Source organism: Suncus etruscus, chromosome 3 (assembly GCF_024139225.1).
Source record: "Suncus etruscus isolate mSunEtr1 chromosome 3, mSunEtr1.pri.cur, whole genome shotgun sequence".
Lineage (NCBI taxonomy): Eukaryota > Metazoa > Chordata > Mammalia > Eulipotyphla > Soricidae > Suncus > Suncus etruscus.
In genome coordinates, this window is record NC_064850.1 from 134,233,217 (window position 1) to 134,257,455 (window position 24,239).

A 24,239-nucleotide genomic window follows, 5' to 3' on the forward strand; every position below is an offset into this window, starting at 1 on the left:
CTTCTTCCCACGATCCTCCATATGTGGTCACATGCCAGCTGGCCCATGTGGCTAACAGGCTGGCAGGTGCTAGAATACTCCTATCCTTACAGCAATGTTCTTTTGCATGGTTTTTTTCTGTGGGAAATTGAGCAGTCTGTGATAGACCCTATTTCATGGCCTCATCATGAGTGTCCTTTCCCAAGCACCCTCAGGTTACCTTGGTTTCTCTATTATTAAATAGTCCCATCTGCTTTCCCAGGAACAGTATGTGTTTATCCATGATGCCATCCTAGAAGCCTGTCTCTGCGGGGACACATCTGTCCTTGCTTCCCAAGTTCGGTCTCTGTATTATGACATGAACAAACTGGACCCACAAACAAACTCAAGCCAGATTAAAGAGGAATTCCGGGTAAGTCCTGCTGAAAGGAGAAGCAGCCAGCCATGGCTTTGAATTTTCTCCTTAAAGAAGCCAGTTCTTGAATCCTTGATCCAGTATAAATTTTCTCAACTCTCAACACTGTTAATATGGGTGACTAGGTAATTTGTTGCTGTGAAGGCAAAAATGTTTAGCATAACAATTACCTCTATTCCCTCAAAACTAGGAGATTCCCTATCACAGCAATAGTGACATCTAAAAATGTGCATAGACTTTGTCAGTATTAGATAAGGGGGGCAGCATGACCTGGTTGACAACTTTTGGTTTAACAGAGTGACTTTCTCCTCTCCAAGAAGAGACCCTTCTGGCTCCACGAAGTGGCTTGGATGTATTCAGAGCATTTCTGAGCAAGAGTCTCTATTGCATTGCTCATAGTCACCATTGGCCTATATGATACCTGACCCTTTACCAAACTCTGCACAAACCCCTAAAAGACAAAAGAGAAATTTAGGTCTTATATTGTAAATGGGTCACAGAGTGGGATGCAGAGCAGAAAACCACTTTTGAGTCAACAAGTGAAAATTTAGAACTTCTCAATACTGAACAAGAGCAGCATACTGGCCAAATTCTCTTACCCATGTGTCCATCTTTGTCTTGTAGACTTTAAACATGGTGACTCCTACGCTGCGTGTGGAAGACTGCAGCATTGCGCTTTTGCCTCGGAACCATGAGAAAAACCGGTGCATGGACATCCTGCCCCCAGACCGCTGCCTGCCTTTCCTCATCACCATTGATGGCGAGAGTAGCAACTACATCAATGCAGCCCTCATGGATGTAAGCCCAGTGGCCTGCCCTCCTTGGAGGAAATCCGAAGCTCCTCCTCAAGGAGCAGCATGGGCTCCTCTACTCTCTCTCCTCTTGTTGTTTAAGATACTTATGATTTTTTCAGCAAAATGTGTTTCCTCGTACACACATGTTTTTTTGGTTTGTTTTTATGTTTTTGTCAAAGCTGATGTTCTTGGTCTCACCAGCATCACCAGTCTGGAAGTGTTGATAAATGAAACATGTCCTGGTGGCTCTCCAAGCACTTAAATTTTTAACCTAATGGCCGAAGAGCATGAGACAGCTATTAAGTCACTAAAGCAGTGGAGTGGGATAATATGTTTTGCAGCATTATTTTAGTTCGCTTTCCTCCCAATTTAGACAGTAATTAACATGGGGGAAAAATTGCCTGTCAGGACAGATAGTATACAACTCATTACCTCCTGTCAATCTATTTACTTCAGGCTGAATGAGGATTTGCTATTCAATTGATGGGGAAGGTGAATGGATATTTTCAATGTGGATATGGAAATTTTAATTCTATTGTTGTGATATCAGTGAAAAGGTCCTTAAACTTGCTTGAAGATCTCTAGTGCTATAAAAAGTCTGTGTTCCTTTTTATGACAGAAGTAACATCGTTACATTTACAAATAAGCAAGTGGATCTTAACAAGAGTCAAACTAATGTATTTTGCATATTTCTTTAAAATTAAATCTTTACATTTATGACCAGTTAATTATTTTAATTAAATCACCATGATATACAGAGCTAAAAAGTTGGTGAGGGTTGAGTTTTAATCTTGCAATGTTCCAACACCCATTCCTTCTTCAGTGTTTCTTGCCACCAGTTTCCCCAATCACCCTCCTCTTCTGCTATCTACCACTTTGGCAAGACTTTTCTTCTCTCTCTCTTTTACCCCCTTTTGTCCTTTTAGGCACCATGGTTTGTAATGCTGTTACTGAAGGGGTATCATACCACCTGACATCTTTTCATTTCCCATTTCTTGTCCAGATTGATCAATTTCTACCTATCATTGTCATAGTGATCCCTTCTTTATCCTAATAGCACTCTCCACTCTACAATTTCTATTGTCTTTATGTATTGTTCTCAGACTATGGGTATTTTTCCATGCATATGTTTAAGTAAAGTTCTTTCATTAAAATTATTATTATAGAGCTGATAATTCTTTCTACTAGAAATGATATTTTAAATTGCAAGAGTGACCAGAAAGATAGCACAGCGAGTAAGGCACTTGCCTTACATGCATCTGACCCTGATTAAATCCCCAGCATCCCAAGGTCTCTTGAGTACCACCAGATATAGACCTGCAGCCTCTGAACACCACAAGGGTGATTCAAGTCATCCTCAGCATTACAGAGCTAGAATAGCACCACTTTCTTCAGGCCCTCACATTGAACCACCAGCCAGATTGAATAAGAATCACCTAACAGTGGGGCCTGCGCGATGAGCGATAGCGCAGCAGTAGGGCGTTTGCCTTGCACATGGCTGACCCAGGACGGACCTCGGTTTGATCCCCAGCATTCCATATGGTCCCCCATGCCAGGAGTGATTTCTGAGCACATAGCCAGGAGTAACCCCTGAGCATCACCGGGTGTGACCCAAAAAACAACAACAACAAAAAAGAATCACCTAACAGGGCTCCAAGGCCCCTGAGCATTGCTAGGAAATGTCCCTGGTCCAAAATTCAATAAAAGTTTTAAATGTTTAAGAATCAAAGACTTGTAAGAAATGCTGTTTTCTTGGCATCAAAGTTAGACTATCTTGCCTCTAGTGAGTTTCTATTTAGCTTATTTTTTTGACACCGACAATGTCAATAGAATTCAATGATTGTTAAAAATGCTTAGTGCTTTATATCTCTGACTTAGCTGCCTCCCGTCCTAGTCTCCTGGGTATATTTATATCTTGTTTGCATTTGCAGAGCTATAAACAGCCTTCAGCTTTCATAGTCACTCAACATCCTTTGCCAAATACAGTCAAAGACTTCTGGAGACTGGTCCTGGATTATCACTGCACGTCTGTTGTTATGTTAAACGATGTGGATCCTGCCCAGGTGAGGCTAGAGTTACTACAATTGAAGCTATGGCTGGGGTCCAATCTGTATTTGCTTGGTTTGTGCACAGCAAACTACAGATTCAGCACAGGTCACTAAGAGTAGGCACAGGTTCAAAACTGGAGATGCTGAAATAGCAGTCAGAAATCAGAGGGAGTTAGATTTGACTAGAAGGAGTCTAAAACCAAAAAGACAGGCTAAGGTCAGAGACAGATGATGGAAGGAACTTGCTAGACATGGTGAGAAGCTGAACTGGGGACAGAGATGTGACTCGAGGGATGGAGAACAAGCTTTGCATATGCAAGGCCCTGGGTTTGATCTCCAGGCCACCACATACCCTCTCTTTCCAATACCGCCTGGGGCTATGAGCCTGGTGCCTCTGCTCCAGTATCAGGCATTAACCATGCCTATAGCAGAAATCAGAAATGGAGCTTTCCCTAAGGATGGAAATACTAACTAGAGAAAGGCACAAGATAATGTGCAGAGAAAGCTGAACACATATGGCACATAGTCAGAAGAAGAGCAAGCAAGCCAGAGAGGTTTGGAGAAAGGACAGCTGTGTGAGGCAGCCCAAGATCCTTACAGAAGCTTTAGTGCTTGCTGGATAGCTCACCTGGAGGGAGCACCATAAAGCCTGCCAGAGGGATCGTCACAGTAGGGAGCCACTGGTGAATTAAAGAGACAGCCATTCATTTTGTCAACCTCTTGGTAAAGAGAGTGAAAAGAAATAAAACTGGGACTTGATAAGAGAATCTTAGAATGATAAATTAGGTGTTTGCATAGCTCCTCTTTCTAAATACAGAAAGAGGAAGAATGGACAGTGATGACTCAATATTAGTAATGGGGTTAGAAACATTTTCTAAAAAGGACTTGTCAGAAGGGCATTAACTCTGTATTTCTTTAGGTGCAGAATTTATTGCTGAAGGTACAGCTCAACAGAGGGTATTATGGGAAGTTGGATTATAGAATGTGTTAAGAAGAGACTTGTTCTGGGACTAAATTTCTTTTCTATCTAGTAGAGACAACTTTCTTTGAAAGAGAGAGGGGTCTGGAATATTTTAGTAACCAAATCGAACAAGGTATTTTTTTTCTTCCTAAAATCCATTTTGTCTTCAGTTTGCCATAAATTCTTTGGATAATCACTTTGACTCCATTATGTTTTTAATTATGTTTGAAGCATTACATTATATTGTTAAGGCTTTGGCCTAAAAGATAGTTAATGAAATAATAATATTAATCCTTGTTCTGATATAGCCCTATTTGGGGGAGGCGTTGTTTGATTTTTTACTTAAGAAGATAAAATATTTTATCGGTCCGCCCCACTAATTGCTTTTGAAAAATAGATTGCAACCATTTATAAAGACAAGTAGCTACCACAGTTTAGGGAGCTTCAGCGACCAGCTTGAAACAGGACCACGGATCCTGGGTTTCTTATTTTCAGTGCCACCAGTTACATTTTGTTCATCCACTGTGCCTTTAATCATAGACTATAAGGATAGAGAACTCCCCTCCCCCTCCAGAATCATTTTTCCTTAATGTGAATCCTGAAATGCATCTATACAACTACATTTATATTCATATGGCTATAATGGCTCATCTTAGTGAATGGGTATTCATGATTTTGGTGTGTTCTCTTTGAACAAGAGGACTTGAATTGTGTGGCTGCATTCTAAGCCTAGACTATACTCAAATCAAGCTCTGGCTGAAGAGTAATAGAAAACACAAGAGACTCCAGCTCCATTTGGCAGAGCTGATTTTCAGAGTAAGAGAAAGGAGGCTTCTGAGATTTGGTCTCTGAACATTTGAACTTAAAATCTTGCAATTGTGCAATGCTAGCAACTCAACTATTTTTAGTGTTTATAGGGCCAGTTCATGAACGTATCTTGCACCATTTAAGCCATTTTTTACATGATTTACATTAGAAAAACACAAAATGCAGTTTTCCCAGTCCCAACATAGGCCATTGATATTTCTCTTGTTTAAGTGACAAGATTTTGATCAGGTCATGAAGTCAGAGAACAAGCAGAAAACCAAACTATCTTTGAAAAATATAGGTAGAATGGAGCAAATGTGCATGTTAGGGTTTATTATTCCATCTTGCTTATTACTATTATTATTACACCATAATGCTTATTATTGGAACAGTGTGTATTTTAGGTGTCAAAATCAGCATGCCAAAATTTGACAAGACCAAAACCAGAGAGATAGCATGGAGATAGTGCTTTTGCCTTGTATGCAGAAGGACGGTGGTTCAAATCCCGGCATCCAAATGGTTCCCTGAACCTGTCAGGAGTAACCCCTGAGTGCTGCCAGGTGTGACCCAAAAACCAAAAAAAAAAAAAAAAAATTTGACAAGGCCATCACCAGGAAAGGTTTGTAGGAAGGACAAACAGGCTGGAAGGCAGAATCATTTAAAATTTAATAAACATAATTTCAAATATTCTATAAACTTAGCTAACACCTTTCCTGCTATTCTAGATCATAAATCCAAACAATATGGAACCAGATAGTACAGCAGTAAGGCACTTGCTTTGCATGCAACTGATCTGGACAAGAGTATTAGCAGCACCTCATATGGTCCACTGAGCCCCACCAGGAGTGATTCCTGAGTACAGAACCAGGAATTCCTTTGAGCTTTACCAGACATGGCTATAAAACAACTAACAAACAAAACCTTAATTTATTTATAATAAAGCCAATGATATTTTAGATCCTTTGGAAAATAGAAACCATAAAAAGAAAGAAATCCATCTAATGGATTAATGGATACCTCTTCTATGGTGTATTATTCTATTTTAAAAGTGAAGTTAGCTTTTTCATTTACTTTTCATTGAAAATCAGTTATAAAATAAGGAAATCACTCCCTCTTGCCTTAAATTTTCAAGATACAAATTAAATGCTAGTCCCCAAAAGAAATTTAACATCACATTTTAAACTTCTACTAGATCCATTTAGAAAAGATTTCTGAGAGGAAAAGATCTTAAGAATACTACTTACTTATAACCAAGTTTAGTATTTCATATGGTAGTCTGGCTCAGTACCACTCCCACATTTGGGAAAAAGTCTAGTATCAGCAGTTTGAGATGCTAGCTAATTGGCATTTTATTTCCAGTCATTTCTAGATAAAGTAGCATAGCATCCACTGTATTACCCAGGTTTCTTAGATCTGATCTGGGCAGGACTGACCAGGGCATAAAAATGCAGCCCTCCTCAATTATCAGTAAAGGTCACAGAATAGCCCTTTTCTCAAAAATGATTTTAAAAAGGCAATGCAAATCACAACAGAGGGGATAGAGATTAGGGCATTAACAGGTATCTCTTCTCTGGACCCCAGAAGGCTTCTTTAGGCATGAAAAAAGAGTTTACACAGAGATATATTGAAGAGTAGCATCCGAATGGCTCCAAGAAAAGTAGAGTTGTTCATGACTTAAAGGAAAACTGAGAAAATTAAGAAAATGAATTAAAAAACAAAAAACAGAAATACTGATAAAGTCTAGGAATAAGCCAACAAGAAATCTCTTAAGTTCAATCACTAAAAGGAAAAGAGAGAGGAAAGAAAATGAATTACATCAGTTGAGTATTAAAAATTACTGAATGCCCATCCTGGCCTGGTTCAAACTGTTAAAACTAAATTTATTCTTGTCATTTACCTTTTGGGTTTTTTTGTTTTGTTTTGTTTTGTTTTCATTCAGTTGTGTCCACAGTACTGGCCAGAGAATGGAGTGCACAGACACGGTCCCATTCAGGTGGAATTTGTTTCTGCTGATTTAGAAGAGGACATCATCAGCAGAATATTCCGTATTTATAATGCAGCCAGAGTAAGTATTGAAGCCGGGACTGCTTATCTTGTGAATTCATTATTTTCTCACTCAGAGAGCTGATCTTTCAAGGCTCTCATGTAGGAGCTGGGAATTGTTCTGTGAACAAAGCAAAACTCCTTGAACTTATGGATTTTACATTCTAATAGGAGACAAACAATAAATAATGGAGTGTGTTTAAAAGGAGAAATGCTAGAGAGTGAGGTGAGAATGGGAACCTAGAAAGTGCGAGGGTATAAACCAGGAGAACTAGTAACTGTACTGTGGGCCCCTGACAGAATAGAAGAACAACCATGGGACTTTCCATGCAGACAACTCTCCAGACAAAATGAACTGACAGTACAAAGGCCCTGAGTTTTGCCTAGGCATCTGAAGAACTTAATAAATAGTAAAGGCTGATGGAAAGGAAAGTAGTTAAGAATAAAGAGCAAAGTTGAGGGTAGAGTGCAGACTCATACAGGTTCTTAACAAGCCTCTACTAAGACCTTCACTTTTGTTCTGAAAAATGAAAGGAGACATCATAAGGTTTTGAATAAAACAAACAAAAAAAATCATGATATATTTTGCCTTTGAAAAGGACTGCTCTGGTGCTCGCTTCGGCAGCACATATACTAAAATTGGAACAATACAGAGAAGATTAGCATGGCCCCTGCGCAAGATTGACACGCAAATTCGTGAAGAGTTCCATATTTAAAAAAAAAAGAAAAAAGAAAAGGACTGCTCTGGCTTTTGTGTGAAATGAAACTGTTAAGAGACTCTTTTTGGGGGGAAGCAAAATGAGAGTTTTAAGGGCCAGGGCTTTGCAAGCACTAGGACCTGAGTTCCACTCCCAGCACCGTATGGCTGAATATTGTTGGGAATGGAACTTGTATCCCATGAGCATGCCTGAGAATCCTCACTTCAAGAAAGATATCCTTCAGAAAGTTATTCTAGTACTCTAGATAAGAAATGACAAGGACTAGTAGACAAGAGCATTAGCAGACCAAGGAAGCTAAAGGCAGACTAATCTGTTTTGAAGGCAGAGCCAATAGGAATTGTTAATAGGCTGAATCCCAGAACATCAAGAATGATACAGGATTTTAGTCCTGAAAATTAAGACAGGTAGGAAAGGCTGTATAACATGACTAGTTAGGAGAGGTAGGTACATAGAAAAGATCAGAGGTCCAATATGAAGCACACAGAATCTGAGGTAAAGGTGACTCCCGGTCACCTACGTGGAAGCATCCTGAGGGGGATGTCTGAGGTGGAGATGGGATTTACTAATCCACTGGATTAGTGAAAAACACAACTCACCTTCAGGAAAATTAGAGAAGAGGAAGCAGCTCAAGGACTAAGACTGGGCTATATCACTAGGCAGTCTGGAGAAAAGGGAGACTACTACAGAGAGACAAGCCTGCTGGGCTCAGGGGAGGAACAACAGAGAAGATATTAACCTAAGTGTCATAGATCATAGGCAGATCAAAACTGTTTCCTAATTCCTGTTATTCCTCCTAACTGTGACATAATATTGACTATAATTTAATAAGAATCACACCAAAAATGTATATTTATTTTATACTCACGGAGCATACAACATGACCTCAAATCATCTAAGGTCAAAACATCTCTGGATCATAATATATTCTTTAACATACCTATAATTAAAGTCATTTTGCCCCTTACTGCATGTACATTGAGGTCAATGCTCATACTGTATTTCATTTTTCACTTGGCTTTTGCAAAACCATGTGCTTTCTGCTTCATTTGTGGGGAGGAGGCAGGTCTCAGGCCTATTTTCATTTAGAATACCTGTATTTTTTGTAATAACAGCTGAGATTAAAAATAATAAATCTTCAGCTGGTAGAGGCATCCTCTATGTTTTGAGTGGGGGAGACAGACTGTTCATCAAGTCTGAAGATCAAGTAGATGCCATCTATCATTGTCCTAGTAGACCTTTCTCAACTCTAGCTGCACTCACTGCTCTTTGTGGCAAGCTTTCTACCCTGGGCTGGACCTCCTGACCTTTGTCTCTATTGTCTCTGGGTATTACCACACTATATCTTGCTTTTCTTATATCCCACAAGTGAGTGAGATTATTCTACATCTGTCCCTTTCCCTCTGACTCATTTCACTCAGCATAATAGTTTCCATATCCATCCATGGTGCTAAAAGTGGGGAAACTAACAGGTAAGACACCCCCTTTTTAATAGTACAAACCACAATGTCAAAAAGGAGAGAAAGAGAGAGAGGGAGGAGGTGAGAGAGGAAGGGAGGGAAAAAGGGAGAGGGAGGGTGAAAAGTAAGGAGATGGGAGAATCAGGGACAGTGATAGGAAGGATGCACTGGTGAAGGATGGCATACATTGTATGACTTAACCCCAACAATGAGCCATTTTGTAACCACAGTGCTTAATATAAAGCAATTTAAAAATTAAAATAAAATGACAAACCAGTTTTAAAAAAAAATGATCGAGTATGTGGAATCAGCACCCTAGAATTCAGTGAAGAAATGTCTGACAATTTTCTTTCCAGTTCTTGATTGTTCTTAACTCTCTGTAGCCCCAGGACGGCTATCGGATGGTGCAGCAGTTTCAGTTCTTAGGCTGGCCAATGTACAGGGACACTCCAGTATCTAAGCGCTCCTTCCTGAAGCTCATTCGCCAAGTGGACAAGTGGCAAGAGGAGTACAATGGTGGTGAAGGCCGCACAGTTGTGCACTGCTTGTAAGTGCCACACTAAAGCTTTGTCTCCGAAAGTTTATGCCTGGACCCTGTGTTACTCTGCATAGATAGTATGTCTTGGTGAGAGAACATGATCTGTCTTCTCATGGATGGTTTGGTTTTACTTTGAAAAGAAAAACAAGATATGCTCATTTTGCAATTGAAGACCTGCCATAAAAATAAGGCTATGGGGCCAGAGAAATAGTACAGCAGGAAATAGTACACAGCTAATCCAAGTTCAATCCAAGCCATGTATAGTCCCCTGAGTAATGCCAAGAGTGATCCTTGTGCCTATAACTAGGTGTAAACTCTGAGCACCCTCAAATGTGGCTCACAAAAAAAAAAGACAAAAAATAAATACACATGAACATAGACATATGTAAAAATAAAGCCTGCTCCTGAGATTGGAACCTCCAAATAAAATAAGCACACCCACATAGATTCAGGGGTCTCCTTTTAGCATTCTATGAGTCAAGGGTTAAGATTTAAGAAATTTCTGAGCTGGTATCTGTTTCTTGAAATCTCCCATGCCAAAATAGTCACCTCATAAACTTCAGTGAATGCTACATATCAGTGTTCCCTTGTCTGGTTCGTAGGCTGGTTTAACCATCACTGGTTAATAATTCTACTGGAAATCATGTCAGTGAATTCAAAGGAGCTGTCTCTCTTTCCCTTGTGATTTTTTAAGAATTTTAGTTTTAGAGGTCTTTTTCCTAAAAATGTGTCTATTGATTAGTTATAGCCACTTTGTAAAGTGTAGTTTTCAAGCCATTAATTTTAAAAAGTGTTGAAAAGGGGAAAAACACCAGCAGTGCCATGGCCCCCACTGTACACAGATGCTAAGAATCATTTTGGGGCCTTTTACAAACAGTGCTCCAGAACACACCCAAACCGATTACATCAAACTTTCTGGGGTGAACACAGACATCAGAGTTCCTTCTTAAGCCCTTTAGGTTCTTTCCAGGTGCAGCAGCAAGATTGAGAGCCCCTGAATAGAAATGTCCATGTTTCTTTCTCCCAGCACTTTCACCTGCATTTTCTCATTGGTGATGATATGTAGCTAATCTGCCAGCTGGAATTAGATTAACAAAACAGGCAATTAGAAAGGCATGGCAGTTAGGGAAGATGTTTAGAGCTTGTGTGGAAATTTAATGGATAAGCTTATGTCTCTGTGCTGCAGAGTGTCATTAGAAGCGCACGGTGAGATTGCTTCCAAATTGAAGGGAGAACCAAGTTTAATGTGGGCAGCCCAAGCTTGCCATTGGCTAAGTGCCTGGCTTTCTACCCTCTAGTCAGTGCTCCTCATACAACACCCCTCTTTCCTAGTGCCTTCTGAGGCCTCCCTGGTAGCCCATCTCTCTATTCTGGCTCTCAGTAATTCAAATTGTACAATGTCTCTTGTTCTGCAAGAAACCTTAGATCCTTACAAAGAGGTCTACCAGTACTTCTCCAAACGAGAAGTTCGAATCCTTCAGCTTCTGAAAAGCTGTCCCTAACCTCTTCCTGACATACTCCTTTCCTCTTTCTTCTCATGGACCCAACTCCTTAAAAAAATAAAAATAAAAACACCTCTCTCAGGCCAAAGAATGTAGTTACTCTTTACATTACTATTGACATTGCTCTAAGTCCAGCTCTCACCTTTTTCTGATTAGAATAGAACACAGGATGGGGCTGGAGAGATAGCACAGCCATAGGGCAATCCAGGATGGATGGTGGTTCGAATCCCAGCATCCCATATGGTCCTGTGAGCCAGCCAGGGATGATTTCTAAGCACAGAGCAGGAAGAAACCCCTGAGTGCTGCCGGGTGTGACACAAAAATAAAAAAAAAATTAAAAAAAAGACTAGAACACAGGTCACCAGGATGAGTAGATGCAATCCTGACGAAGAAAACTGACATATGAGAGTTTGTGTATCTCTTAGGTGGGGTGGGCTTGTTTTAAATACAGAACATTGTAGTCAATATGCTTTTCTGTAGCAAGGAGCATACAATCTGCCAACCTCCTCAGTGGGCAGCTTTGGAACAAAGGCCATAATCAAAAGAACTAAGGCACGAAGTCTAATGGAACAACAAAGTCAAACCTCAAATCACTTAGCCTTGTCTCCAGCCACATCCCTAAGACACAGCTGTGAGTCCAGCACCCAACTCTCACAGTGCTGTCCTAAGGGTAGCTGAAGCTGTCCACAGCCCAACACCCCTTTCCCTTCCTGAGGTAAGACAACTTCCCTTTTCCATTGATCACTTTTTGGCTCCTCCCCCAATTTGAGTCCCTGTGATTGAATGCCCAGGGCTGCCTCTGCTCCTCCTGGCATTTGGGTGAGCATATGACTGAGCTCTAGCGAGGTTGCTTTCATTGTGGTTAGGAATGATACATCTACCATCCTATTTCTGTAGCTGTGAGAAGCAGTTAAGTTATTCTCCCAACATAGACTAGTAAAGGAAGTAAGATTTAGAGTTTCATCTCTAAGGGAAGAGCATTATATTCAGATAGCATAGTGCCACCTAATGGTTGTAGGTATACCATCCTTGTCCAAGACAGACCTCAGGGTGCTACGATTGGATGGTTCCTTGAACCACATATATCCAAGTAAAGCAAATGACTTTGGGGGTAGGGAGTGCTTAATGTTTGTCTCCTGCAAATAAACCCCAAAGAAATGGAGAGAATACTTTTGGAGTCCTTATAATACAGGAATGGATCCACACTTCAGGCTCACCTGATTTATAATGATCACCCACAAGATAAATGCAGGACACAGGAAACACTGCCATGGAAAGGATCTCTGTTCTCTCAACCCAGGAGAAATCCTGCTCAGGGCCAGGCCACGTGGCTTGGTGGTATCATTTATCTTGCCTGAAGTAGCCAGTTCTGTTCCCTCCTTCCACTGCACCCCCATTACCCTCCAAGCATGCCACAACCAAGTGCAGCTCCCAATACCACAGCTACAAGAAGCCATTTCCAGGTGGATCTTAGATAAAAGGTGAAGTTTCTAGTAGAAAACATTAGAGCAAATTTTTATGACTATGAGGTATACACAGAATACTAATTTTAAAGGCAAATAGTGATGAACAACTATAAGGAATTTCATTTAACACAGCTGGAATCTTGAGAGATTAGTAGATAGGATGCTTGCCTTGCATGCAGCTGATCTAAAGTTGATCCTCAGCAACTCATACAAACCCTGATCTCCACCAGAAATGATCCCATAGTGCAGAGACAGGAATGAGCCCTAAGCACTGCCAGGTTGGCCCCTAAATAAACAAACAAACAAAAAATACTTCTGTTCCTCAAAAGATCCCATTTAGAAGGTATAAAGCAAGGTACAGGGCTGGACTACTAGGAGAGGTGGGAAGGTGCTGGCCTTCTGCTTCTCTGACAACTACGCCATCTCTAATACTACATAAGATTCCTGAATAGAGAGAGAATCAGGAGAAATCTCTGAACACTACTGGGTATGGACAAAGGGAAAAAATTTAAAAGCAAAACATGGGCAAAGAGTTTGTGATATGCATATTTGACAAAGGACTCAGCAAGGATGCCTAAAAACCAGTCAATACCAAAAAAGATAAACAATCAGTAGGTTGATCAAACAAAACACTTGGACCTTTCTCCTCTCACATTTCTCAAAATAAAACTATTTTACTAAAAAAAAAAAAAAAAAGAAAGAAAGAAAACATGTTCTTCATTGGGATTTTTCTACATCATGACCTGAAATATGTGCTATGGTATCTCATGCCTCTGAAAAAGTGCTCCTCTCTCTCTCTCTCTCTCTCTCTCTCTCTCTCTCTCTCTCTCTCTCTCTCTCTCTCTCTCTCTCTCTCAAACATTCTCCTTTTCTTTCTCTTTCTCCCATATTTCTCAAACTTAAACTATTTTACTTAAAAAATTATTTTAGGGGCCGGGCGGTGGCGCAAGAGGTAAGGTGCCTGCCTTACCTGCGCTAGCCTTGGACAGGACCGCGGTTCGATCCCCTGGCGTCCCATATGGTCCCCCAAGCCAGGAGCGACTTCTGAGCACATAGCCAGGAGTAACCCCTGAGCGTCACAGGGTGTGGCCCAAAAACCAAAAAAAAAAAAAAATTATTTTAAAGAAAGGATTCCAAATAGCCAACAAGCATTGAAAAGATACTTGCATCATTCATCTTCAGGAAAATTCACATTGAATCTAGAGCATGCTCATAAAATGTCATATATTTAAAATAAAGTTATAAAACCAAGTGTCTGTGAAACTATGGAGGAACTAGAACTCTCATTGACTGTGGACATATGAAGTATCTTATAATACTGAACTGATTCTTAGCATCTGCTAAAGCTAAAAATATAGATTGCCTGAGCCCTTCAGCTCTTAGGTTATCACAACAGAAGAGTCATGTATGCACCACAAGATACGTTTATGACAAGTTTACTCATCAAACAAAAAAATAGGAACAACCCAAACACTCATCAGCTGTTGATGAATAAATTAACATTATTCATTCAATGAAATTTTCTCAGCAATATAAAAGAGTAAACTACTGATAGATAGAGCCATATGGAGGATTCTCACAGAATATCATCAAGTGAAGTAAACCAGACTAAAAACAAAGCTATATATTTCTCGTTTCACAAAATTCTAAAACAGAGGTGTATGATGCCAGAAACGAGAGCAAAGATAATTTGGGGGGCACTGCTGGTCTTACTGAGGAATAATGAAAAAAAGCTCTTCTTTGAGGCTGATCATGATTTGTAGTTAGATTTGTACAATGATTATATAATTTGTAAATAATACATGCAGTTGTAAAATTTAAATCAGCTATATTTTTGCCAATTGTACTGGCAGTTTTCCTCAACACTGTATTTCCTATAAAGAAAATAAAATTAAAAGAGTCCATATTTTAGAGCTAACTTATTAAATACCAGTGGAATTTTAAAGACCAAATTCTTCTTTAAACATAAACTACACTCATACCAGTGTTCCTGGAAAATTCTAGTGATGTACTTGTTTATTAAAAGTTTTCTGAGTGGGGACATTCATGAGAGCCAGAATTTATCATAAAGATAGTGCCTGATCCATGTCACAGAATCTAGAAGTGAGGTAAAGCTAGAGAAAGGATGTATGATCCAGTGTTCGCCATCTCCAGTCAGGTGAACCCTGAGTGCTGAAGCTCACGTATACCTCCATTTGTTTTCATGCCAACAACTGGGCCTCCAATACCGTCAGAAGTTCTCAAGGGCTGAAGCAGTGTCTCCACCCACAAAGGGAGTGAACAGTGCTATGGAAGAGCAAACCTAATTCAAGTCTTTGCTTTCTCTTCTGACAGGAATGGGGGAGGCCGCAGTGGGACGTTCTGTGCCATCAGCATCATTTGCGAGATGCTCCGGCACCAGAGGACAGTGGATGTCTTCCATGCTGTGAAGACACTGAGGAACAATAAGCCCAATATGGTGGATCTTCTGGTAGGTTCCTCTCTCTCCTTACTCATCATGGCATTTTCCACTTTAATGCCAGACTCCACCATCTCCCAGATTCAAAGTCAAACAAACCCAAAGCAAGAGATTCATTTTCCAAAGCAGGATACAATGGCTTTGCTTGGAAGGGTTTTATTCCTCTTTCTCTTGCTTTGTCACTATGAGATTTTGTCTCAACTCATTTTAAATATGGGAATAGTTGAAACTCACAAGTGAACATCCTTATTAATTTCTCTTTCTGGCACTGCCTTCCACATGGCTAAGCACTTCATTTTCCCCAAGAAGAAATAATCATAGTACATGCAATGCCAGATATTCAAATTACATATTTTATAAATAGCTTAATCACCTAATATTTATCAAAGCTGCGAATTCTAGTTTGACAGCCAGAGTATTTCATTTAATTATGGTGGCCCATCTCTGAGAAGAGGATTAAAGGAGTTGAGAAACAAAGAATTGGTTGCAATTATTTTCTGAGAGTATTTCATGAAATCTCTTTTTTGTGTGGAGCTGCTAGAATGCCAGCTACCAAGACACAAGAATAGGAGACTAGCTTTAACGAGTAGCTTTTAGCTTAGGTTTTTGTACCTCTCTTTGTGGGAAGGAAGGATAATAAGATTAATCCCAAGGTTGAGAGAAAGACTTGGGGAGGGGAAGTGAAAGGAGTAGCTGGCCCAGCTGACAAGTTAGGAAAGCTTTTATCTGAGCCCCCACAGCACTGCAGCAGAGGTCTTAAAATGAAAAATATAGGGTCAGAGAAATAGTACAGGAGGTGAGTTAAGATGTTTGCATGTGGCTAGCCCCTATTTGTGACAACACATATGGTCCTTGCACATTCTAGAAGTGAACCTTAATCTGAGTTAGGACTAAGTCTTGAGGGTGGTGTCCCCTATATAGCTCCCCATATATATATATATATATATATATAGGATCCCCCCCACCTTTAGGGTGGGGGCCAAAGATCAAAAAATATTAAATACAGGGGCCAGAGCGATAGCACAGTGGTAGGGTGTTTGCCTTGCATGTGGCTGACCTAGGATGGACGGCAGTTCAATCCCCAGAATCCTATATGGTCCCCCAAGTCAGGAGTGATCTGAGCACATAGCCAGGAGTAACCCCTGAGCGGTACCAGAGGTGGCCCAAAAATCAAAAAAAAAAATTTTGTAAATATTGTAGGTCAGGCCAGAGCAATAGCACACCAGTAAGGTGTTTTTGCCAACACGTTCAAATCCTGGCATCCCATATGGTCCCCAGAGCTTGCCAGGAGTAACTTCTGAACTTAGAGCCAGGAGTAACCCCTGAGGGCTTCCAGGTGTGACCCAAAAACAATATATATATATATATATATATATATATATATATATATATATATATATATATATATATATATATATATATATATAGCACCAGGAGATAGTACAGTGGTTAGGATATATGCCTAGCATGGGTCTATCGTAGTTTGATTCCCAGCACCACATGGTTCCATTGAGCATCACCAAGTGTGTCCCAGATATCCCCAGTACTGCAGGATCTGAGCAACCTCACATCCTTGGACTAGAAACTAGCAATGAACTGATTACCATTGACTGAGAATCATGGGTGGGACAAAGCACCACTTGGGAGCCACTACCTTTCTTCTTTCTCCACCAAAAGTAGGAAAATATAATAAAGGACCTAAAATAAGGCTCAAGATATCAACTCAACTTGAGGAAGTTCAATGACCTATCCTTACAGCAATGCCCTGAGGCAGATAACATACTGAACTGGCTACTCCTGGAATATGCCCCCGTCTGATCAATAAAAGGCATTCTGAAATTCAAGGTAGCCTGAGCTTCTGATTCATTAGATGATTGACAGAAGATGGAAACAAACACATAAGTTAAAATATTCGAAGATGTCACTTTATATTTAACCTACCTGATTTAAGAGATACATAACAGAGGTGTCACTTCCAAATTTTGGTTAGTATTTGGGCAGAGCTGACATAGGTCTTTTTTTTTTAAGTCAGTTATCAGGGCCAGAGAGAGTGTGTGTGTGTGTGTGTGTGTGTGTGTGTGTGTGTGTGTGTGTGTGTGTGTGTTCAGGGGTTGCATATAGCCGACCTCACATTCCATCTCTGAGCACCACTGGGTGAGACCCCAAACAAAAAAGTTTTTCTTTATCCCTGACTTGTTAATTAAGTAGATCTTTAGAAATAGACTCCTCCTGGGGCCAGAGAGATAGCATGTAGGTAGGGCTTTTGCCTTGCATGCAGAAGGACAGTGGTTCGAATTCCGGCATCCCATATGGTCCCCTGAGCCTGCCAGGAGCGATTTCTGAGCGTAGAGCCAGGAGTAACCCCTGAGCAACACCAGGTGTGGACCCCCCCAAAAAAGAAAGAAATAGACTCCTCCAGACTTTCCTGAGAATAACACAGGTAGGTAGTCCCAGCACTCATGATATTTGATGAGAGGAAATCATGGGATTTGTTTCCAAGTGAGTAGCAGCAATGCAGACTATGAGATGGGACTGTTCCACCTGAAACCAATGGAGACCTTGGGGGCTGGACTAAAAGGGAACACCTAATCCCAGCCTACTCTTCTGTAATAATTTAAGCTTTTCTATAACTAATATTTTACTTTATGGAGAGAATCCCAAATCACAGATTCAGGACCAGTTTTAGGATGGGGCAGTGGCTGAGAAAAGTAAGAACATTTTCCAGTACCTTGAAAAGTAAAACATCTGATGAATTTGTCACAGTGACTCTTAGCAAGATAATAGAAAATAGCAGGTAACGGGGAAATGTCACAGTGCTGTTTCTGGTGGGCTTGAAGCTTCCTGAATTGAATAAGTGATCTTGTTGGTTGGTTGTCTTTGTTTATAAGTAGAATTTCTGTGAATTTGTTACTCAACTATGTGTATATTAGTTGAGGGAGATAATTCAGGTCAGAGTGATCAAATCTAGTACAATTTTATTGGGCAAAAAATGCCATCTGAGACCTGAATTTGTCCTAAACACAAAATGTACCAATGGCTGAACAGAGCAGAGAACAGTCTTTCTCATTATCTACCTGGGATTATGAGGTATGTACCAGAAAGCTTCTGGGGTACCAGGGAAGTAGATGAGATGTGGTGGGGAGAATCGTGACCTAAGCGCCAATGGACCTTGGTGGTTTCTTGCCCTCAGAACAGGGAAGTTTGACCCAACATGTCCACATCAATTGCCTGGGTGTGAGGTCAGATTCTCCACTTCTATCTCCCTTTGTGGCTGGTTTTGCTAAATTGCTCTTAAATTTGGAAATTCACGCATCAATTTTGAAACAGTGACACTGTCAAGGGAGATCCAAATAAGTGATCTTTCTCTCCTGACATGCTTTAAGTTTAAGGGCTCTGGAGAAAAAAAAATAAACTGATTGTAACTTCTCACAGAAGATTTAATTCTTTTAACCAGCTCACAGTTAAATTTTTTTTCCTGACCCCTTTCTGAGCCCAGCATCTAAGTCCTTCATCTCTTCAAACAGTCTCAAGTCCTGGTGGGTGAAGGGGAGAGGCCAGTTTAGTGCCATCTGAGATCCATGCTACTCATCTAATTCAATTCTGAGTTCCTAGACCTGTGCAGCTTTGAAGATATTATCATTTGGGGAAAGGACTGTTTCAGTCAACAATTCCCTGCTCACCTTTGTCTTCCTCACTCTTCTTTTGACATTTTCAGGACTTTTATCAAAGAAACACCTTTAGAGTGTAGATCTTGTCTAAAGAAACCTTCCATGGGAAGTTGGGGGTGGGAGGAGACTTGGATCAAGGTGCAGACCAGATCCCTGTGTACCTTGTAGTACCATTATGAAGATGAGCTAAGTCTCATGCATCACTCCTGTGGTTAACAGAGGCGACTCGTGTGCTGGTAGAAATATGTTCCTCTGCTCTCAGCAGCTGTCACACACAGGATGTGGCATCAAGAGCTCTATCGGGGCTTCTTATACTTATTTTTCTACAGATCCTCTTTTGTACAAGAAATGCAGCAAGAGAAAAAGACGCAGAATGGTCTCACTCATCTATGGGTTTTAAGAAAAATGAAAGACAATCTTGCAATAATAATTTTCAGACACAAAAGAGAAGAGAGCTGGAAGTTACAGCTCACCTCGTGAAGCTCACTGCAAACAGGGATGAGTTTAGTTAGAGAAATATCTACGTTTTGAACTGTCCTAATAATGAGAATGTATGAGGGAAATGGAAAGCCTGTCTAGAGTACAGGTGGGGGTTGGGTGGGGAGGAGGGATATTTGGGACATTGGTGATAGGAATGTTGCACTGGTGATGGGTGGTGTTCTTTACATGACTGAAACCCAAACACAATCATGTATGTAATAAAGTTGTTTAAATAAAAAAAAAAGAAATGCAGCAAAAGCAAGTGCTCTAGAAACTACCCCCCACCCCGATTCATGAAACAGTTGGTTTTGAACTCATTTGTGACTGTTGTACCATTCCCTGGGGAAAAATTTCTTAGTGATTACCACATTTACAGTTTGAGAAGTCAGGCGCCATATTGCCATGTCATTACAAATCCTTCTGCTTACAATATTTGTGCCCTTTAAACATTGTCACCCATTCCCTCCACCTCCAGCCTCAGGCCACCACCTTGCTTTTCTGTATCTTTGATATTAGCTATTTTTAATGGAATCTTTAAGTATTTCTGATGCCTGGGGCCCTCCCTGATTCTCTAGTCAATGTGAGGTTGATTCAGGCTGCAGGATGTCCTAAGGGTATCAGGCGATTCTAACCTGCCCCGAAGGTCAAACCCTGCCTGTGAACTATTGTGAGCTCATGGGCTATTTCCAAGTAGGGGATAAGTGGGTAGGAAGGCTATGATTGAGTTTCAGTGCATAAATTTATGCATCAAGTATATTGTGAGTGCTTGGGTGAAGATGAAGGTGGGATGTGTAGGCACAGGTATACAAGTGTGGGGGGGGGTGAGGAGGTGAGTGTACTGCAGAATGTAAGTGTAATTATGGATGAATGAGAGGCATGCAGATGGGTAAAGGCATGGTTGAATTGCAGAGATCTGAATGTGGATATTCTGTGGGTATGGATGAGAGTAGGTGAGTGGGAGTGTGACAGTATGGGGATGGAATATGTCAGACTCCAATGGCGAGTGGGAGAGTAGGTCATCAGGTCCCTGAATGTATTCCCTCAGCCCCTGAGTAGCTCATCTTTCCTCCTCGGCTCTGTCAGTCCCCACTGGCTGTTTATGACCACATTGGAGCAGCCACGTGTGCCTCTCTTCTGAACCTCCCACTGCAGTCTGCAATCTCCCTGCACTGTTAAGGAAGTGGTCTTCTGTCACCATGAGGCACTTGTATTGAGGAAACAGCTTGCTTGGCTGAGAAACGCTGGAGGGTCTCCCAGGCCACAAAGCACCACCTGAGAAGGTCACCTTTAACCCTAAGAAAGTGATGTGTAGTGATGCTCAAGTGCCGAGGCCCCGATTGCCCACCTCAGAGCTGGAAGGGGCACAGTAAATATGGCTGCTCTGAAGCTCCACCCACATTTGTCCCACTCTTGGGAGCACAGGGGCAGCTGTGGCCATATGAACCAGGTATGGAATTGGAAGCAAAAAGTGCTCCATATATCTCAAAGAGAAGAACCTGTCCTTCTAATCATAGACATACTACTGTCTTCCTAAATGGCCTTCATTACCCTTGGAGCACTGAGCACACAGCCACTGTGGGCAGGGACTCTTCGCTGCTGCGAGCAGAGGATGAAATTAAGCCGGATTTCCCTCTCCTTGTGTTGCCCCCCCCAAACCCCCAGAGAAGAATTTGCTGGTATAGGATCCTGCTGAAAGGAAAACCCTCATTTCCTCTGTTTTTTCTCTCTACCTTTTTATTTTTTTAAATAATTTCTTTATTTAAGCACTATAGTGACAAAAACGTTCATAGTAGGGCTTCAGTCTCGTTTCAAAGGGCAGATGACTCTCAACCTTCCTGAAAAGGTGTTGAAGAGTCCAGACTGATGCAGGGTCCTCAGTGCCTCAGATGCAGGCAACAGTAATGGGTAGCACCTGAGCTTTTAGGGGCTCCCAGACTCCCCTGCTAGGTGTGCTCGCCCCCACTCAGCTCCAGAGCCTCTTTTTTTTTTTGCGACACTCAGGGGTTGCTCCTGGCTATACGCTCAGAAATCACCCCTGGCTCAAGGGACCATCTGGGACGCTGGGGGATCGAACCAAGGTCAGTCCTAAGTAGGCTGTACGCAAGGCAAATGCCCCACCACTGTGCTACGCTCCAGACCCTCCAAAGACACTTAAGAATCTAATCTCACCTTGAGACTTCACTTTTGCATTCTTCATAGGTCTATAGTGAGATCCTAAGAAAGTTGGGATGGCTTTATCTTGGAGAGACTAAACTATCACCAACAGAGTTGGCGTGGGTCCTGTGTGAGCAGGGCCCCTTCTCCTGTGGCTGCTTCTTGATAGAATCTGGCTACTATCTCCCAAATCAGGAGCACTCCCAGAACACACATCTACAGTTATGCTCCTCCCACCCCACCAGAAGTGCAGGAATAGCTCGTGTGGCCCAATTATACTGTCCAAAGATGAGTGAGAGGAAACTACAGAAGATAGGTCAGTACCTGGTGATCAAGTGTAATCAGCTTCCACTGGAGGCAGATTTCATCTTTGAGTTGTTTAGGGTATGGACCTGACAATTTATGGCCTTCCTCGCTCCCCTTCATTTTTCTCACCCAGAAACCAGTCATTGCAGAATCTCCAGAGATTGACAGCTTGCTAAGGAACGATAAGGCAAACAATAGAGAATTGATTTTGAAAACTGTAACCAGGCCAAGACAGGGTATCTTTAGAGTCTTTCAACACAGCATCCTTAGCTGTGGACTCCACAATCCTCACTTGTTTACCAGCCAGTGCTGTGGCTTGAAGCTTATATTATGATTCCCTACTATATATATGCTCATGTCTTAAAAAATGCTCTTTGTAGTCAGCACTGAAATTCATTATCCCTGAAAGAATGAGATAGAGCAGAGAAGGCCCACCTGGATTCCCCCACTATGGATGTACTTAATAGAAAGCAGAACTTGTAAGGGAATATCTGCAAGGAGGTACCAGGTAAGAGACAGAGTGAACTGTGGGGCTGGAGAAGATGGTTCTTGCCAGGACAGAACTGCTTGGTGTGGGGTGAGTATAAGCAACATTCTCCTGCCCTCTCCAGTGTCCTTGCTTAAATGATCCAGATTATGGTCCCCCTCACTGGGACCAAAAGAGGCATTCCACATAATAAGTAAAGATACAAATGGTGAATGTTTGATGCCTGCAGGAAAGTATAGAGCAGGGAGTCGATTCATTTCTTGAGTTTGGCTTGCTGAAATTAGGGACCTTGGTTGAGGTAACTGAGGTGAGCAAGTGGGTGCTAGGGCATTCTGTAGCTGCATCTTTGTAATATGCATATAGATTTTTGTCTGGTTGTGGGCTCTGAGCAAGCAGCTGACCCTTCATTTACCCTCAAGGGCCAAAGACTCAGTACTCAGCAACTCTCAGGCCTTCCTTCCATACAGGAGAAGACATAATGGTCTAACACAATGCCACAGATATGGAACTTGTTTTCAGTTTGAGGGTTGCCAAATTAATAAAATATAATTTTGATATATTCCTCCTAATTATACAATCTCATTATCTTTATTTTGTTTTTCTTCCCCTGGCTTTGCACTTGGTGCAAAGGCACTTGGTGTTTTTCAAGAATCTTTACAGCAAATAGCTTCTCTCAGACCTGTGGCAACACCCACAACTATGAGTATGTTTCTGATTCAGAACAGAAATGTTTAGATTCAGTTCCTTGTCACTTTGACTTTTTTCATTACAACCCTCATCTGGCATGACTGCTGTGAAAGGAACAAGATTTTCATGGTATAGGATTGACATTTTGTCCTTGTCTTTTCCAGGATCAGTACAAGTTCTGCTATGAAGTGGCCCTGGAATACTTGAACTCTGGCTGATGACATTACCAGCTCCACAAACAAACCGTTTCATCCCACAAAGCCAAGATGTTCTGTGGTATTTGTGTCGATGGGATGAAAACTTCACAATATGCTTATTTTGCTTTGCATAATTGGCTCTTTTTAAGAGCCCAAGAAAGTCTTTATAAAACTGCTTGCACTGCCCAATTCCCAGTAATGCTGCTGCTGTCTGACAGAAACACACACACACAGCATACAGTCGTCAAATACTGTACTCCTGGCATCAGCTTGTTCGAGCAGCGTAGACATCTGGTAAATTGAAGAGCACAATTATATTCTTATGAAGGAATTTGTACCTTTGGGGTATTATTTTGTGGCCCGTGAACCTTTGTTATTGTTGGAGCTGAGTGTACATTTTTGTTCTGTGGAGAATGCTACCTGGCATTATGATAATATATTCTTTTAGTTAATATTTGTACTTTAACATTGTTGCATAATAGAAGCTTATGTAGCTTTCTAAGACTAACAGATAAACATATAATGAACAAAAATCTATTGTATGAGCTATTGTTTTTATCTGATTTATATTGCTTCCCAGGAAAAGGCTTGGGAGGAATTCAAAATTGCAAAGACTGATGATCAGATTCACAATCCAAAGCTTTTCCATTTGTTTATATTGTAAATATTTTTGATTTCATCAAATTATTTATTCATTAAAAGAAATTTTTATGAAGCACAGTGAGTGACAGTCATTTTATTGACAACCTGGAAATGAGTCATCTGTACAATGTTCCCTTGTGTGAATTCTCAACTCTGTAAAGCCCCATGACCAATGGTAGCATTTTCCTACTGTCCAATGTCAAGGCAGAAGAGACAACTGTGGTCCCTTCAGGCTATTCACAAAGGTATTATCTCTTGGGTCTGCTGGCCTGGAGCAGTCGGGCTTAGAATTTCTACAGAGTATTGTCAGTGAATAATCTGAGCCCATGTGGAAGCCTATTCAGTACTGAGGACACATGTGGCCAAGTCCAACCAAGGCCAGGGCTCCCCTGGAGGGCAAGCTGGACCCAAACAATGCAGTGACTTTCTAA

At 41.1% G+C, this 24,239-nt stretch overlaps 1 protein-coding gene and 1 non-coding gene across 2 annotated transcripts in view; both read left to right on the forward strand.

The window, feature by feature from the left end:
* PTPRM (protein tyrosine phosphatase receptor type M) overlaps window positions 1-23,884 on the forward strand; it is an 829,551-nt gene extending 805,667 nt beyond the window's left edge. The window contains exons 28-34 of the mRNA XM_049769948.1: window positions 242-391; window positions 1,019-1,192; window positions 3,120-3,251; window positions 6,944-7,069; window positions 9,607-9,770; window positions 15,064-15,199; window positions 23,134-23,884. Of these exons, the coding sequence (XP_049625905.1) occupies window positions 242-391; window positions 1,019-1,192; window positions 3,120-3,251; window positions 6,944-7,069; window positions 9,607-9,770; window positions 15,064-15,199; window positions 23,134-23,187 (936 nt within the window). The 3' untranslated portion in view covers window positions 23,188-23,884. The remainder of the gene's footprint in view (window positions 1-241; window positions 392-1,018; window positions 1,193-3,119; window positions 3,252-6,943; window positions 7,070-9,606; window positions 9,771-15,063; window positions 15,200-23,133) is intronic.
* On the forward strand, window positions 7,657-7,763 carry LOC126005711 (U6 spliceosomal RNA). The gene has a single exon (XR_007494750.1). It is a non-coding gene; the product is annotated as a U6 spliceosomal RNA (small nuclear RNA).
* Window positions 23,885-24,239: the final 355 nt, after the last annotated feature.